General features: G+C 45.9%; 1 protein-coding gene and 1 long non-coding RNA gene across 5 annotated transcripts in view; one reads left to right on the plus strand and one right to left on the minus strand.

Moving 5' to 3' along the window:
• LOC149355607 (uncharacterized) overlaps positions 1–14945 on the minus strand; it is a 66840-nt gene extending 51895 nt beyond the window's left edge. The window contains exon 1 of the mRNA XM_089583946.1: positions 13817–14945. Coding sequence (XP_089440072.1) covers positions 13817–14485 — 669 coding nt within the window. The 5' untranslated portion in view covers positions 14486–14945. The remainder of the gene's footprint in view (positions 1–13816) is intronic.
• On the plus strand, positions 7855–17779 carry LOC149355609 (uncharacterized). 4 transcript variants are annotated; one of them, XR_016291547.1, is made up of 5 exons: positions 7855–7957; positions 8015–8051; positions 9340–9498; positions 15141–15295; positions 15792–17779. It is a non-coding gene; the product is annotated as an uncharacterized LOC149355609 (long non-coding RNA). The 4 variants fall into 4 exon arrangements; XR_016291545.1 differs by having other exon boundaries at positions 15141–17779; XR_016291546.1 differs by lacking the exon at positions 8015–8051 and having other exon boundaries at positions 7869–7957; positions 15141–17779.
• Positions 17780–18360: the final 581 nt, after the last annotated feature.

An 18360-nucleotide genomic window follows, 5' to 3' on the forward strand; every position in this document is an offset into this window, starting at 1 on the left:
TAAGCAGCCTGAAACAACCTTAAGCCTCACCTCGATGGACTCTTCCGAGGCGTACACGCGAAGCGCCTACGCTGGAGCCTGTCTGCGGATGCGCGACGCGCGAGCGGGGCGCAGATATCTGTGCATGTCAAATATCGGCACCTGCGCACGGGCGCTCGCGCACGCGTCAGAGCGGGGACTCTTTTCTTCATGTCTTGAAGCTCTTTCAGCCTCCCCTAAATTTTCTTGGAATCCTTGCAGCTCCCCAACCATCTCTTGTTCACGGCTTGACATTTTTTTCAGTCGGCTCGCGAGGGGGAGCGAGCCAGCACCAGGCCAGGAGCATGGAGGTTCATGCCACTTTTCGACACCCGTCGCGGCGCGTGCTGGGAATTTTGACAAGGCCTGAGTGCTCCTCCCGTGACGTCACGAAAAGAGACCCATAGTCGCCGCCACTTATGGCGGAGTTTAAAGAATCGCGACTGGAATCAACTAGCAGCAATAAGCTTCCATTCATCAGTCCACATTTTTTCTTTAGTTAAAATACTGGAATGAATAGCAGACACTTTACGCGGAATTTATTTTGAGGCACTAGCCGCAAACCATCTGTGCAAAGATTGTTTAAGCACTGATGTCAGCACCTCTATCGCATTGCGCTTTCTCGTCTTTCTAAGTAGATGTTTTTCTTTATGCATTACTTGAAACGTTCTGTGTGTCTACGTTCTGTGTGTTCCTTTCTGTGTCTGCGTTTTGTTATTTCGGCTGTTCCCACCAAGAAGTATGAACCAACTAGCTCAGTTTTGTACTCTTTTAATATGCGTATAGCTTTCTTGTCATTAGGCTGTGGAAACTCTGCGATCGCAGCCGTCTTCTGAGGGTCTGGGCGAACTCCATCCGTGCTTACGACGTGACCAAGGAACAGCAGCTCCTTGTAGGCGAAGTGGCACTTCTCTGGTTTCAGTGTTAGTCCTGAAGACTTGATTGTTCCCAGCACTATCTGAAGCCTTCTTAGATGGTCTTCAAAGCTTGAGGAGAAGACAACAACGTCATCTAAGTAGACTAGACAAATTTGCCACTTCAAGCCTGCGAGCACCGTATCCATTACTCGCTGGAAGGTCGCTGGGGCAGAGCAGAGGCCGAATGGCATTACCTTGAACTCGAAGAGTCCGTCTGGTGTGATGAACGCAGTCTTCTCGCGATCTCTTTCGTCGACTTCAGTTTGCCAGTAGCCGCTCTTCAAGTACATCGATGAGAAGTACTTTGCGTTGCACAGCCGGTCCAATGTATCGTCGATGCGGAGGAGGGGGTAGACATCCTTCTTCGTAATGCTGTTCAGACGGCGGTAATCGACGCAAAAGCGAAGGGTGCCGTCTTTCTTTTTCACTAGGACGACTGGTGCTGCCCAGGGGCTCCTCGATGGCTGGATGACGTCGTCACGAAGCATTTCCTCACCTTGCTTGCGGATAGCTTGGCGTTCTAGCGGTGATACGCGGTAGGGGCTCTGTCGCAGTGGTCGGGCGTGTTCGTCTGTGACAATGCGGTGCTTAGCAAGCCGGGTTCGTCGCACATTCGATGCTGATGAGAAGCAATCGCTGTACTTTTGAAGAAGACTGCGTATTTGGTCTTGTCTGCTCCGTGGTAATGCTCGTTTGATATCAAACGTTGGTTGATGGCCTTGGTCAGATGGTTCTACGGGTTGGTCGGGTAGGGCAAATATGTCTCTGATGTCTGCGAGCTCGTCGAGGAAAGCGACCATCGCACCTTTGTTTAGATGCCGGTATTCTTCGGTGAAGTTGGTTAGCAACACCTGGGCTTGGCCATGTCGGATTTCGGTGACTCCCCTTGCGACGCCCAACCCTTGATCCAGGAGTAACTGGGTGTTCCCCTCGATGACGCCTTCGGCATTTTCGATGTCTCCAGTACCTATGCAAGCGAGGACACTTGATCGGGGCGGCACGCTCAATGCTTCGTCGAGGACGTTTAAGGCAACGTGATCAGTCGCGCTCGTCGCAACAGGTATGGCTTTGTCCGCGGAAAGCTTGATCGACTTAGATCGAAGATCGATGATCGCTCGATGTTCATTTAGGAGGTCCATTCCCAAAATCACGTCTCGCGAGCACTGCTGTAGGATCAGGAAGGTTGTCGCATAGGTTCTCCCGTTTACAGTGACTCTCGCGGTGCAGCGTCCTGGCGGCGTAATCAGGTTGCCACCTGCGGTGCGGATCAGCAGGCCATCCCAAGTTGTTACCTTCCTGAGTCGGACAGCGAGCGGACCACTCATGACGGAGTAGTCAGCTCCGGTGTCCACCAAGGCAGTAACCGCGTGATCGTTGACCATAACTTCAAGGTCACTTGTTCGCGTTTTCGTATTGCACGTTGTCTTCGGTGTACGATCTCGGCTTCGTAGGGCAGTGAGACTGCGGCGGGCGTATTCCGACGTTACTTCTCTGGGCGGTGGTATAAGGTTCAAGTCTGGCCGCGTCGTCGTCGTCGGTGTTGTCGTCGTAGTTGAGGCATGGTCTTGCGTTTTCGTCGATGGAGGACCTTTGTTCTTGCGCTCAGAAGCAACCTCATCTCCAGAGGCTGTTTTATTCAGTTTAACCTTCGGGGGCTGGGGGAGCGTCCACGCATCGCGTAACCTTACAAAGCGCGGTGAAGATGGCGATGGGGAACGTGATAGGCGGCTCGGCGATGAGCATCCTTCCTGATCCAAAAACTCCTCGATTTCGGCTGGTCGCTGGCCGGGTCGGGGTCGTGGAGCGTCGTAAGAGAACCCTCGGATGCCCAGTCTTCTCTATGGGCAGTGCCGGAGGACGTGACCGGCTTCACCGCAGTTGAAGCATAGAGGGCGGCGCTGGTCGGGTGTTCTCCACTCGTCGCATTTCCTCGGCCCTGTGCGACGCTCGTAGGACGGTCGGGTTGGGGCGATAGGGCGGCGGTCCAGCGCAGCTGGCTGAGGGCGATAGGAGCTTGGGTCCCGTCGTCGAGGTGCGGGACGGCGCACTGCTGCGGCGTAAGTCATGGCTGGAGGCTCCAGAGGCTGCGTGGTGGTCGGCGTCACACCCAAGGCCTGTTGCACCTCGTCCCGGATGACGTCGGTGAGCGAAGTGAGCTGCGGCTGCGTTCCTGTTGGCAGCAATCGTCGGAGCTCTTCTCGCACAATTTCACGTATAACCTCCCGCAGGTTATCGATGTTAGCGGTGTCCATGCAGCATGCTGACAAAAAGCGCTGCTGGCGGTCATACTGGCGGGCTCTGGCATGAAGTGTTTTTTCCATGGTGGATGCCTCTTCGACGAATTCCGCGACGGTTTTGGGTGGGTTCCACTAAGAGTTGTTCTTTAACTCCTCGCATCCCAGCAAACCACAAACCTCCCATAGATGTCCAGATTAAGTCTGAACGTCCAAGTACCAAACCAAAATCTCTCAGACGTCTTATCTACCAACCTTTTTTCGTGGAAAAGCTGGAGACGTACCCACGACATTATATCTGCCTTAACCTAGACTCCTCGTAGATATTACTTGTCACGTTCTCGGTGTGTAAGTGAGATATATAATTTAAGAATTCCATATTTTTCAATCGTTCGATATTTCGTGTTGCCTTACTGCATTTAAAGGTGGAAATCGCTGTTGACTACAAATTGGAGGCAAGACCAGCGCTGCCTGTGTTTTTGTGTTTTTTCGTGCTCGCTTCACGGCAACATTATCCTACCTAGAAAGAAGAAAAATGCGGGAAGTAGTAAAGACAAATCTGAATGCACACGCATCGGGTTTCTGACTCAACTGTACGCAGTTCGTTTGAAATGCCAGTCACTTTGGTCAGGATTCGCATTGTTACTTCATTACTATTCTTACATTCACAGCCTGCAAGCTATCTCAACCACACTGAAAAGTGAGGACACACTAAAAAACTTTTTTGTTATTTAGCAGCCAGGACTATATAATAAACATTTTTTCTGATTAAGCATGTTTTATTCAACTTATCCAACTATTTAAAGTACAAGAATTGGTTCAGTTCAATTTTTGGGAGTTATTTTTTTTCACAAATGTCTTAAATCTGCTAATCGCGCTAGCAATGATAACCAACTATTGGAATATTGAACTGAGGAAAGCTTAGGCATTTGTGTAGCTGAATGTGTGACCTCATATTTCTTGAGAATAAACTTCTTGAGTCCCGCTTTTTATCATCATGTCAACACTGTAATCATGTCCAGTGCAGGCCAAAAATTTCTCCAGTTAACCCTGTGCCAGCGGCGGCCCCCTTATCCCAGCAAACTTCCGAACCCCATCTGCCCACCTGCCCTGATCCTCTCTGCTGTGCTTGCATTCTCCCTGAATCCAGCCCGTTACCCTAACGATAATTGGTTATCTTGCCTTCATGCATCATGCGCGGGCGGCGGCGGGGAAAGTGCGGTGAATTGTCTAAGCGGTCTAAGCCGCCATCGCGTTGTAGTTCGTATCGTATTTTATCAATAATAGCGCAAACTGCGCATGGCGATTGCAGCTGTGAAAAAAGTAATATGCTACAATTTAAAAATAATTAACTTATTTTTCGTGCCACAGCAAGCCTGCTACTAAGTAAAAAAAAGAGACGATACAAAATATGTGACAATTTCGCACATCCGCACGAGGCTAGGTTCAGCCATGGCGGCAGTGGTAGAGCGCAGGGCGTGTGCGATTTCTATCGTGTTCCGTGGGAACATTGTGTTTGAAGAACCTCGACACAGAATTAATTATTCCCTTATTATTGCTGGCGAGATTTTTCAACCGTTCTTTCTTTGATGGAGCTGAAGGAAGACAGTTTGCTTGCTTTTACTACTCGGCGAAGTGGACCCGTCAGTACGAATTAGGACTACAAGTCGTTTTCACCGGCTGGGATCGTGACCTTTCTTGGTGCGTACTCAGTCTCAGTTTACTCATTGAAGTGTATTTTATGCTATTTTTGCGTTCGTAATGAAAAAATTCTAACGCATTTATCGGCACGTTATATTTTTACGCTCACTCGTTTGGCTGTTTTGCCAAACTCGCTGTGTATTGAAATAAAGGCTGGTGATGTATGCAACTGGCCTCTACTACCGAAATGTGGGCATGCGTTCGGATGGTGTGCCGAAGTGCGTGTGCAAGCACTCCGCTCAGCACGACTGCCTTTTAGTGCTGCAAGGACAACCTTTGACGCTTCATAGACTTGCGTCGGTAAAAGTCGCGTAAATTACTTGGTTTGTTTGTTGTGGTTGCTGTGCCATTCTCTTGTCACCTGTAAAAGTGAACAGTTATGCTTTCTTTTGCAGCAACCTTGGCTTATTGGGCTCGGCAGAAGAGTATTGATGCCACCGCAGCTGTTAACCTGACGATTATGCTCAACGAGAAGATTCAGTGAAAGAGCCGAGCGCAATAAAATACTGACGCACTAGGAAGTCATCTGCAGTGTTTTGGGCTCCCATGATGGCCATGTACTCGCTTACTCATCTGTATTTGAGCTAGCTGGAGTGCTTGGACGTCCCGACGACTCCATAGGGAAGTCTGTGGCTGGGATGCAGTAGGTCTCCGTTCCATCTGGAATTGTAACAGGTGTCAGCTGCATCTCGTATTGCAGCTGGTTCCAGTCTGGAAATGTGTCTCTTAAAACAGTAGGACTGGAACCAGTTAGAAATTTTCACCTGGATATTGATCTATGTATAGTCATATTCTCTTTATATAGACGTCTAGGCTGCGTAGACTGGGCGTACTTACATGTTCACAAATATCTGATAAATGTAGAGCGTGATGTCTGCAGTACGTACCTACAACGTGAACTGGACCCCAATTTTCATGTTGTAGGTACGTAGATTTTTCGTAAACGGTACTAATATGGATGTCTAATGGAGGTGTCTAATGTCCAGCGTAAATATCTTGCTGATGTCTATGGTATGTTTTATGGTTTACTGGGATAAGCAACTTCACCTTCTCTTCTTCCTTCATGTTTGCGTCGGTCCGCCGGAAGAGACGCTTCATCTCCTCGGTGTAGACCACAACGGTCTCGTTTGGGTGTTGTATGCGAGACTGAAGGAGCTGCTGGGCTCTCTCCTTTCGCACGACGTTTGTGAAGGTCTTGAGAAGCTTCTCCTTGAAGGTTTCCCAGTTCGTCAAGCTAGCTTCCTCATTCTCAAACCAGATTCTTGCTGGTCCCTCCAAGGCGAAGAAGACGTACCTAAGTTTAGTGGCATCGTCCCAGTTGTTGAAGATAGCCACACGGTCGAACTCTTCCAGCCATTCTTCCGGGTCAGTACCAGGCGTAGCGTCGAAGGTTGGTGGCACCCTGGGCTGGTGAAAAATGATTGCAGTCGTCGTCTGGGGCAAGCTCATGGTGGACGTTGCTACTGGCTTTCGCTTCCGGGGAGGGTCCGGCAGAGTCCCGAACTCAGGTGCATCACCTAGCAGACGTCGGCTTGCGCGGTGGACTGGACTCAGGTCCTGCGGTGAATGACTCAGACGGCTGGCGTCACGACTTGTAGGGGGTGTCCGGAACATGGAAGGTTAGCCAGCACCTCCACCACATGTCACGTTGTAGTGACGACAGTCCAGCGGTCAGGAAGACACCAACAAGACTTGGAAACGAAGCTCTTTATTTGGGCTGACTTGCGCCCGGAAAAGAACTGAATCACTCGGCGGCGGCGTAAGCAACAAACGTGCTCGTCAGTCGTCGAACTACGAGTGCCCGCTGCTCGCAGCATCGTTCAATTTAAAGCCGGCAAGGAAACTTTGAGATAACAGGTCGAGATCATCTAGAGTAAGAAACACGTAGATGCAGCTGTTCATGGCTGCGAACAATCTAGATTAGTCCGGTCGCTTCTCGCGTCACGAACAAAAATGATAACACCCCTTTTCTGCGGCCTTGCGCTAACGAACGGACGCTACAATGATACGTTGCAATACGAATGAGAAGGAAACCACCCAGACAACACCAAACATCCGTAGGAGGTCCCAAAAATGTACGCACGTCCCACATCCCTAACAGGACGTCCCTGGGACATCCGTATGAAGACCGCACTGGGATTATCCCGGAAACAGTCGCGGCTCGAACGTTATACGGTCATGACGTCCGTATAAAAGCCGCGGTGGGATCATGCCGAAAACAGTCGCAGATCGGATGTTATAAGGAAGTGTTTATATTCATAGGGTCTGAATCGTGCAGATGGCCATACACTTCTCATGAGCGCTCGAGTGGCACTCTCCACTGTCCTTTTCCGACGTCTTTGGCTAGCGCGCTTGATACAGCTGTTTGGAACAAGTAAACAATAATCCATGCGATGTATAAGCACAAGGTGTCACAAAGTAATACATAACCCAGTACTTATTTTTTGAAAGAGCCAAAAAAAAACGTTAAAAGCAGGACGAAAATAAGCAATTCCAAAAGGGCCATTAGCTGAATACAGAAACCCTAAACTTTAAAACTTCGAAATTAGGGCAGGGCGACATATCTGAACCTGGCTCATATAGTCTAATTCCCGTTTTGTTATAGCTATCGAGGGTGTGCTTTCACAATCTTCTCCTCCAAGCTCACAACATAACCACCTTGAAAGGTTAATAAACGTAGCGCAAAGAGACGAGGACACAGAAAAACAGACAACACGGCGCTATAACCACCTTGACGCCAACTGTAATTCCCGCCTTCCGACCATAACAGCCACTGACGACGGCAGTGACACCACAGCAAAAACAACTGGCCACCTGTTCGTGCTCTTAAAGCAGTAATCATAAAAATTAATAACACACATCTTTTTTTGCAGTTACTTTTTATTTTATTTAGGATCACAGTTTTATTTTTGTCTTAGGTGTATGTTGCATAAAAAGCCTCTTTGCTCATTAGCTCAATGACACCACCATCGTCATCGCACCATCGCACTGAAACAATGCAAGTATGGAATGCAAGTTATATTTGCTTAGCTTGGTGGATTGAGGCGTGTATTAGCCCGTTTTCCGTTTTTTGGACCAAAATTTCAGGTAATTATTGACGTTCCTACTGTATGTTAGTTGCGTAACGAGTGTATTTTTTTCCAGCGGCGGGAAACACGGATGGCACATGCGGCAAGTGAAAGTAAGTGGCAGTCGGTAGTCCTTGCCTGGTGTGTGAGCCGTGTAGCGTGATTTCTAGCTTTTGAAGTAATTTTAGCGGTGGTATTAAAGTTCAGTGTCACTGATGCTGGCTCAACATGAGCAGAAGCTTACTGGGGGCCAGTATATTAATCTGGTGACAGCATAATGGCTACGGTGTCGAGGAGTACTGCTTACAGGCGTGCACGCCGAGAGGCACGTCGTGATATCGAGTTAATAGCGTCGGCTGCTGGCGATGGTGTTGCATACGACCCTTATTAATCTGATCCGTGTGCTGCTGCAAAGCCGCAAGAACAACTAGATCCTAGCTCGTCGCATGTTCCGTGCCTTCAACATTCGACTGAATGTGCGCCTAAAGTTCCTGTTTTAATTTTGATTTGGTTTATTGGTTTGTTCGGGTTGAACGTCCCAAAGCAACTCAGGCTCTGAGGGACGCCGTAGTGAAGGGCTTCGGAAATTTCTACCACCTGGGGTTCTTTAACGGGCACTGACATCGCACAGTACACGGGCCTCTAGAATTTCACCTCCAACGAAATTCGGCCGCCGCGGCGTGGATCGAACCCTCATCTTTCGGGACAGCAGCCGAGCGCAGTAACCACTGAGCCGGGGCGGGGTTGTTTTAATTTTGTATTCTGTTTATAACTGTTGCATGCGCACAGATTTTCTTTGATTGGTTTGTAACCTAGGTATATATAGTATTGAAGAGAACTATTGCAATTTCATTTGAACTATATGTATTGTTTGGGCGTTTTTCATCCAAAAAATGAGGTCATGCATGTTTTTACATATGAATTTTTTGTTGGCAAGGGCCAAATCTGCCCCTGTGTCATATGGAGGACTTATAATGGAGGGCATGTGCATGTTTAATTGTACCACCTAGAGATACTTCACAACAGCATGCCAGCTGCCTTCAGTATGGTTGGTTTGGTTGGTTTATGTGGTTTAACGTCCCAAAGCGACTAAGGCTATGAGAGACGCCGTAGTGGAGGGCTCCGGAAATTTCGACCACCTGGGGTTCTTTAACGTGCACTGACATCGCACAGTACACGGGCCTCTAGAATTTCTCCTCCAAAGAAATTCCAGCCGCCGCGGCCGGGATCGAACCCGCGTCTTTTGGGTCAGCAGCCGAGCACCATAGCCACTGAGCCACCGCGGCGGCCCTTCAGTATGGTAAAAACTGACTATAGCAATAGAGTTCCCCACTGTTAACTTGAGAAATCCTGATTTTATTTTCTTGGTCTGATTTCGAACCTAATTCTGTTTTGATCTAGAGAAATCACATGACTGTGCAAGATGGAGACACTGCAAGAGAAAAGACATCTCGCATTCTGCGAAGTATTCTAACATCTGAACTGGCTCCTAGCTACAGCTGGTATGGCACCAAGGGAAGAACAGGCTCTGTGAGCTGAATATATGCAAAATCATGTGTAGTAAGTATTATTTGGAGGAAGCTATTTCAAATCTTAAAGGAGCACAGATATAAAATTTTAAACTCAAATAAGGGATCCGATCTGTGTCCTGGGCACAAAGGGTTTTACTATTCCAAAAATTCACCGATTCCACATGCCAAAAATCATTGACAGAGGAGCTGTTAGCCAATGATGGCATCAATCATCTATATTTGGACTGGTTGGCAGAGTCACTAGCAAAACATGGGGTAAGTCCTAACCATGCCATCACATGATGCCATTTATTTATTTATTTATTTATTTATTATTGATACCCTCAGGGCCAAAGGCATTTCAGAGGGGAGTGGTTACAAATTACAGAAAGTGAACAAAAACAAAAATTCAACATACAAGCGTCATGTTCCTGGTTATACAATTCAGTAAAAGAAGTAAGCATAATATGTAAGTGCAAGGTAAGAGAACAAATAAAGGAAACTAAAGTAAACAAAGGAAATGGAAAATGATAAGTACATTTGTTGTGAGCCTTAGTATACAACGTTAGCTAAACTGTTACGGAAGCGCAGGGTGTCTTGAATGCAGGCTGTCGATCCGGGAAGGTGGTTCCAATCTGCTGATGTACGGGGAATGAACGACTGAGAACAAGCTTTTGTTTCGTGCGACGTTATACCGACCTTGTGAACGTGATCTAGCCGTGGAGAGATGAAAGACGGAGGAGATATCAATTCATCGCGTAGATTGGGACAGTTGTAAAAAATTTTATGAAATAAACATAACCGTGAAAATTTTCGACGGGAGGCTAAGGGTGGGAGGTTGAGCGTATTTTTCATGGAGGTGACACTTGCAGTACGATTGAAGTTAAGTAGGATGAAACGGGAGGCGTTATTTTGTACAAGCTCGAGTGCATTAATTGAATTTGCGTAACTGGGGTCCCAAATTGCAGATGCGTATTCTAGTTTACTACGGACAAGGGTTTTATATAACATGAGTTTTAGGGAGGTAGGGGAATTGGAGAAATTCCGGCGTAGGTAGCCTAGCATGCTGTTAGCGTTGTTAATTATGACGTTAATATGGAGCGACCAATTTAGAGTGGAAGATATATGAACTCCGAGGTAGCGATATGACGTGACGGTCTCCAGTATGGTATTATTTAGACAATATGCACCTGTAGTAGATGATGTGCGGGAGACACGTAAAACTTTGCATTTAGAAGAATTAAGTTGCATTAACCATAAGTTGCACCATGCAGATATAGCAGATAGATCATTCTGTAGAGCGCATACGTCGTTAGTGTCGTTAATTTCGCGAAAAATTACGCAGTCATCAGCGAATAAGTGTATGTTAGAGGTTACGCAAGAAGGTAGGTCATTAATGTAAATAAGAAATAAAAGAGGGCCTAAGACGGATCCCTGTGGCACTCCAGAATGGACGGGGGTTGATGGAGAGGTGGCATTGTTAGCAGTTACGAACTGAGTGCGGTTGCAAAGGAAATATTCGAGCCAGGAAAAAAGCCTCGGATCAAGGTTTAGTTTGCTTAGCTTAAAAAGTAGTAATTTGTGGCATACCTTTTCGAAGGCTTTTGCGAAGTCGAGGAAGACGCAGTCAGCTGTTGAGCGGCGATCAAGGATGAGATGAAGTTTATGCGTAAATGATGCTGAGTTTCGCAAGACAGTCGCTTACGAAAACCGTGCTGCATGTCTGTAAAAAATGAATTTGACTCCAGGAAGTTCGCGATACCTGTGTATAATATGTGCTCCAATACTTTACATGGAATACTTGTCAAAGATATGGGACGGTAGTTAAGGGGTGAATTCTTGTTACCTGATTTATGGATTGGGACCACCTTCCCGACCGTCCAGTCAGCAGGCAGAGCACCGGTGTCGAGGGACTGTTGAAATATCTTGCAAAGCAGCAATGAACAGTAAGTTTGAGAACCCTTAAGAAATTTCGCGTTGATTAAGTCAGTACCTGGACTGGAGCATGGTTTAAGGGATTCAATAATCTTCTCAATACCGCAAGCTTCGATGCAAATGGGATCCATAGTTATGTAGTTGTAAGTCTGCGCTTGTGGAAAAATGGTGTTAGTACAATGAACAAAGTTATTACAGAATGTGGAGTTCAGTACCGCTGGGCATTCTGTATCTGGGATGGCAAGGCCGTTCTCGTCTAATAAGTTAATGGTATCGCTGTGGCTGGGGTTGACAATGCGCCAGAACTTTTTGGGATCAGTGGAAAGAATGCTAGGAAGTGTATTGTGAAGAAAATTATTTTTTGAGCTTTTAAGTGCAGTTACGTAAACGTCATTAGCTTCGCGGTACGCCTCCCATTTTGCGTTACTACCAGACCTTTTCGCAACTCTGTAAAAACGTTTTTTTCGATTGGACAGTCGTTTAAGATAGGAGTTGTACCACGGGGCTCTCGAGTGGGAACAGATTGTCCGTAATGGTATGTATGTATCTGTTAGTTCTTTAACTTTGGTAACGAATAGATTCCAGTTAGTATCGACAGAGCGGTCATCAAACCCGTTGCAATAATAATCGAGAAATTCGGCGAGTTCCCTGTTAATGGCCTGAAAATCAGCTTTTTTATAGTCGCGGATATGTTTAGAAATCTTCTCAGCTGGGGGAGTAACGATGCAAATGTCAAATGAGAGCGATAGATGGTCGCTGAGACCAGGTAAGTAAGTGATTTCTGAGGCCATATCGGGATGGGTAGTCAGTATTAAGTCCAGCGTGTTTGCAGTGGTATTAGTAATTCTTGTCGGTTGAGAGACTAGTTGGGAAAAGGAAAAAGTGGAACAAAGGTTTAAGAAATCGGTGCTTAAGTTAGAAGAAGGGTTCTGAACTGGGGTATCAAAAGACCAAGATATGTTAGGAAGATTGAAGTCGCCAAGTAAGAAAACAGGCGCCAGGGGGTGTCGTGTGCAAACAGCATTTATGGCATCGTGCAGATCATCGAGGAAGTTAGCAGAGTGACTGGGAGGACGGTAGCATACCCCGAAAACAATTTTTGAGTGTCCAAGTTCCACGCATGCCCAGACAATCTCGAGATCTGTTGTGATGTTAATAGCGTAAGACCGGAGTGTTTTACAAATGGCAAGTAATACGCCACCACCGTGACGTGACGTGCGGTCGCAGCGATAAAAAGTGTATCGGGATGAGTTGTGGAAAATTTCGGTGTTACGAATGTTAGAATGAAGCCATGTTTCAGTAAGTGCAATAATACCTGCGTTACACGTGTCAGCTACGGAATGAAATGCGTCACGTTTGTTTACGATACTTCTTACGTTAGCGAAAAGAACAGATGTGCGTGGTGAAGGCGACGACTGCCCACGTCCCCTCTCGTGATGCTACAGGGCGTTTTCGGTGTTTTGGGCATTTGATGAAGGCGACCGCGGTGTGTCCTCTTCGGGTACTTCGGTGGGAAATTCCTTTATCAGTTCGATGTTGTTTGTCACGCTGTCGTACATGTAGCACTTATTGTTAACGTAGAGTTTGTTGTAACGAAGCTGGAACTTTGGCGACTGAGGCAGGCTTTTAGCGAAATTAGTAAGTTGCTGGCGCGCGTTACGGGTTGCTGGCGAAAAATCCTCTGATACAGAAATGTTGTTGGTTTTAAGTTTAGCTCGACATGCTAGTATTCTGCCACGGTCTTTAAATGAGCCGAACCGGATAACTACAGGCCGACATTTCTGATGTGAAAACGTACCTATCCTGTGGGCGCGCTCAATGACCGGTTGATCAAAATCAGTGCCTAAAGAAGTTGAAAATGCAGTGATAATTTTTTGTTCAGTCTGTTCCCAGGTTTCACGTGCGTCGGGTATACCGCGTAAGATTAAATTGTTCCGTCGTGAACGGTCTTCAAGGTCATCTATACGAGCCTGTAATTCATACTGTCGCGAAGTCAGCTGTTCGACAGTATCTTGAGTTGCGGCGACGTCGAGTTCTAGGGTTTCCAGAGTTTTGCATCTGCTTTCAATCAGTTCCAAACGGTTGAACACGTCAACCAACTTAGTTTCGAGGACTGCCTGGCTTGATTTGATTGTGTTAACGTCTGCACTCAGTTTAGTTTGGCCAGTCGTGAGTTCAGACGTTTTTTTGTCAATGCCTTTAAGTAATTTAATTATCTCATTCATTTGCTGAGAATCGTGTTCCGGATCATTAGAGGCAGAGGCGGTACGTGTGTTGGGACCAGGGTTGGACTCGACGTCGCCGCAGCATAGCAACATATATGCAGAGTCAAAGCAATCGCGGGCAACAGCACAGATCACCCTTGGGCAAGGGAGCGAAATAAGGAATCTGTTATCGTTTTTCTTAACGAAAAGAGAGTGCCGGTTACACACCTGGGGTGCGAAGAACAGATGCGTGTTAGCCATGCTGGCGCAATGGCTGCTCCCTTGCCCACTGAAGATGGTGACGGGCTGCAGGACCTTTAAGTGTTCAGGCTGCTGCGGTGTCGCTGTGGTAGCGAAGAGCCTGATATCTGGTACGATGACAGGAGATTGTTCCGCGATGTAGGCGCATGCGTGGCAACAGCGATCGGTCGCATCGGCATCGGGTAGACAGCCAGCTTCATGAAGTGTGACTGGCTGCGAAGCAAGCAGGCAACACGTCGCCAGGGACAGGAACGCCTGGGGTGCGAAGAACAGATGCGTGTTAGCCATGCTGGCGCAATGGCTGCTCCCTTGCCCACTGAAGATGGTGACGGGCTGCAGGGCCTTTAAGTGTTCAGGCTGCTGCGGTGTCGCTGTGGTAGCGAAGAGCCTGATATCTGGTACGATGACAGGAGATTGTTCCGCGATGTAGGCGCATGCGTGGCAACAGCGATCGGTCGCATCGGCATCGGGTAGACAGCCAGCTTCATGAAGTGTGACTGGCTGCGAAGCAAGCAGGCAACACGTCGCCAGGGACAGGAACGCCTGGGGTGCGAAGAACAGATGCGTGTTAGCCATGCTGGCGCAATGGCTGCTCCCTTGCCCACTCAGCACTGGCATGGACTCCAGCACTGGCATTTACCTGACAGAGACCAAAAGTACTCATATTAAACAGTTTAACTGTTCACACTGTGGACTAGATATTTAAGCTCATTTCCATGATTAGTGGGCTTTTACGTCTCATTAAAAGCAGAAAAATGAACACCCCAAAACACTATGTCTATATCCCTTTAAGACTTCGAATATAAATCAGATCACAGAATCAATATCTACATTAAGTGTTTATAATTGAATTTGTAGGTCTTGGTAGGATTGCGTCAAGACCAGTGATATTGCTTCGAAAAAAAAATGCCAAATTTTCTTTGTTTATTTTCAATCTGCACATTCACGCACTTCACAACTAGCCACATGGATTTTTGTTGTCATCTGGTTCATTGACTCATTGCTGCAGTGCCATGAATGTTACCACAGGTTGGAACAAGCTAGAATTACAGCTTTCATAGCGTGCATTTGGGATTGTTTTCATACTGCCTGCACAGAAGGCTTGGTCCAGCAATGGAATTGGTAATAAGATGTGTTGAAATATGCCATCCTTTGTTACTCAAGCCCATGCCCTTTGCCTGCTGGTTCAAAATTAAGGAAATGCAGTAAAGTTCGGGTACAAAAATTTTTAGAGGTGAGATATATCTTTTTATAAAAAATACATAACATATATACTCTCATTCGTATATAGGTTGCCTAACCGACCAGCAGACCTCAACTCGGGCACAGCAAACTACGCTGAAAGAAATCGAAAAGGCAGCCATGTCATTGTTTCAGCATGCAACTGAACGGGTAATGCGCAAGAAAACTGGCGAACAAAGCTGTGCTCCTGAGCAAAACTGAATGGTGAGTGTGTTGCTAGTGTGCTACATTTTTTGTTGATATTAACATCTTGGGTCGAGGATTTTTCATTCGAAACTGTTGATATTTTTCCTGTGACACTGTGCTGAGAGGTGATTGATTTTGAGAGAGCACAGAATTCAGTAGATTATTTCAATAGATACTGTGAAAACTTCTGCATATCAGCCTGTGTAGTTAGGTAGAATCATGAAATGTATCTTTAAGTTAACTTGGGTATTCGTAGCCTGCTAAGTCCTCACGCACCTCTCTTTACTTGGCCGTCTGTTTGTGGTGGTTTTACTCCTGAAAGTATGTACATTTACTTGTGCAAGGATTAATTCCTTGTCGCAAGTACCATTTGGTGCCAACACCATGTGAAGGTGCTGCAATTTGTATATTGTGCTGCAAGTTTTTTTTTTTTTCAAATGCAGTCAGTGATTTAAAAAAAGGTGAACTGAAAGAAGTGTCTATATGTATTGGGTCTTTTTTGTCTTCCTTCCAGCAAGGCAGCCTATTTCAGCATTGGCCCAGGTGGCAGGATTTCTGCTTTATATGTATACATGACTCTTCTTTTCGATGACGCTATAGCAGAACCGAAAAGAAGACTGCCTAGAATGAGAAGCCAAGCAATATCTTGAAAACGTGTCACTTTATTGATACCTAGCAGTTGTAGTTTACTTAAGTGTCTAGAAACGCGATGCTTTGTGCATGAACAATTTTTTTTTTCTCTGACCAAGCTGGGCATTTTGTTGCCCATCTGAAATTTGCTTGTATCGAGCTATACTTGCTGTTTTGGTCTCTAGTCCCACTATGCTTGTGTAAATTTGTTCCTGACTCCTACTACTAGAGTTATTTTTCACCCCCATAGTGCGTTTGCATTGCTGTTCCAGCAAAAAAAGAGGATATGTGGATTTTAATGACTTTTATCGTCTATGTAAGAGACGACCATAGTTCCTGTGGCTTGTAGCGGTCTTATAACTTGTTAATGTTAATATCATACTATATGCAGCGTGTTTTAGATTTTTTTCTTCTGGCCGTGCTAGTTGCCTTAAAGCCCATCTACTCCTTATGCACACTTATACGTGCTTTTTCTTTCTAGTCCTGTGCTTGCTGAAATGTGAGTCTGAATGGTAGTGCTTGTGTCAATATTTTAACCTCTGATCTGTGTGCATGTATTGCTGTTATAGCAAAAAAAGGCTCATTTGTGATTTAATAATCTTTAATGTTTTGAGTGAGACAAGCATAGTTCCTGTACCTTGTAGCAGTCAGACAACATTTCTTATTTTAGTCATTCGACATGCAGCTTGACTGAAATGTTTATCTTGCCTTGTTGTTGTTGTTTATGTCGGCTAATTGCCTTGAAGGCCACCTACTACTTATGCACAGCTATATACCTGCTTTTGTCTCTAGTTGCCTGCTTGCTGAAATTTGATCCTGACAGATAGTGCTTATGTTAATATTTTAATCTCTAATCTGTGTAGTTGGGTTGTATTACTGTTATAGCAAGAAAGGGTCATTTGTGTTTTAAGAACATTGATTATTCTAAATAAATAAGTTCCTATACCTTATTGCAGTCACATAATTTGACTCATTTTAGCTATGCTACGTGCAGTGTGATCGAGATTTTTTCACCTCTGCTGCGTATGCTTGTATTGTTTCAGTAAAAAAAGTTGCATTTGTGTTTTTAGTTTGGTTTTTTGGCGTTTTACATCCCAAAGCGACCCACGCTATAAGGGATGCCATAGTGGAGGGCTCCAGATAATTTCGACTACCTGGGGTCCTCTAGCATGCACTGACATCGCACAGTACACTGGCCTCTCAACTTCTCGCCTCCTTCGAAATGGGACTGCCACGGCTGGGATCGAACCTGCGTCTTTTGGGTCAGCAGCCGAGCACCATATGACCAGTGAGGCACTGAGTGGCATATTTGTTTTGTTGCGTTCATTATTTATAAGACAGTCATGTAATATTTATGCCTTACAGTATGCCGCTACTTTTTGTTTTAATGTCATGCCCTTTGCAGTGCAATTAATATTTTTTGTTCTGACCAAGATAATCATCCCGAAGCCTGTTTAGACCTTACATGACTTATATGTATATACCTGCTGTTTTAGCCGTATAGTTATTTTGCATCTCTCTATTTTGCAACTCTGCATCTGGGGTTGGCTTGGCTACTTATTGTATTGGAATCCTACTGCTTCAAGTTTGAAAACGTGATAATTTTGGCTAATACTAACCAGACAAGGTAAACAAAATTAATGAAGCCTATTACACACACTGCGAAGGAAGGTCTACGTGCACACCATCCATGACCTTGCTCTCAATAACGAGAAATGCCTGAGATGAGCTGTTAAAGCTGTGTTAGTGCTTCCTTTATGTGAATTGTTCTGTTTCATGTGCTGTTATTAAAAATAAAATTCAGCTGTGAATCAGCATTCGGCCTGATCATCAGCATGCCCCATATATTTGAATAAAACTATTTTAGCCAAAGCTTTGTGTTTTAAATCACTGTGCAGCATAATCCAGGCCTGTGTTCTAACTTCGTGTCGTTTTTACTATAGCATTGCTCTCGGCCATATGCAATTGGCCGAAATGCCAGAAGCTGAAGCTGGTTCTGTTGCGGCTATGAGGCACTGCTTCTGCTTCTGGTAGTTTGGTCAGTCATGCGTCACCAGTAGCGACACTTTTGAAAAGGACACGAGGTTATATTGGGTCCTGGCCAAGGAAAAAATAAAAATAGTAACGTCCTATTGCAGTCCTGTGAAGGTCCCAAAAATGTACTCGTCAGACATCCGAAGGACTTCTTTCGGCGTTTCACTTCGGATGTTTTCAGGATTTTTTCGGGACATCCGCGGGATGTGCGTAAAGTCCTGCCGCGGACTTCCCAAGGACGTCCTTAGGATGTAGGTGTGTTGTCTGGGCCATGGAGCCTGGTTACATTTGACAAAAACTGTACTTCAAGACAAGGCATATATAGCAAGGAAAAGCAGGGAGGCAGGTGGGCGGACGAGATTAGGAAGGTTCCGGGAATAAATTTTGTCCAGTTAGTGCACTTTAGCTTGAATAGTGGG

This window comes from Amblyomma mixtum, chromosome 3, assembly GCF_055824585.1.
Source record: "Amblyomma mixtum isolate Tamu chromosome 3, ASM5582458v1, whole genome shotgun sequence".
Lineage (NCBI taxonomy): Eukaryota > Metazoa > Arthropoda > Arachnida > Ixodida > Ixodidae > Amblyomma > Amblyomma mixtum.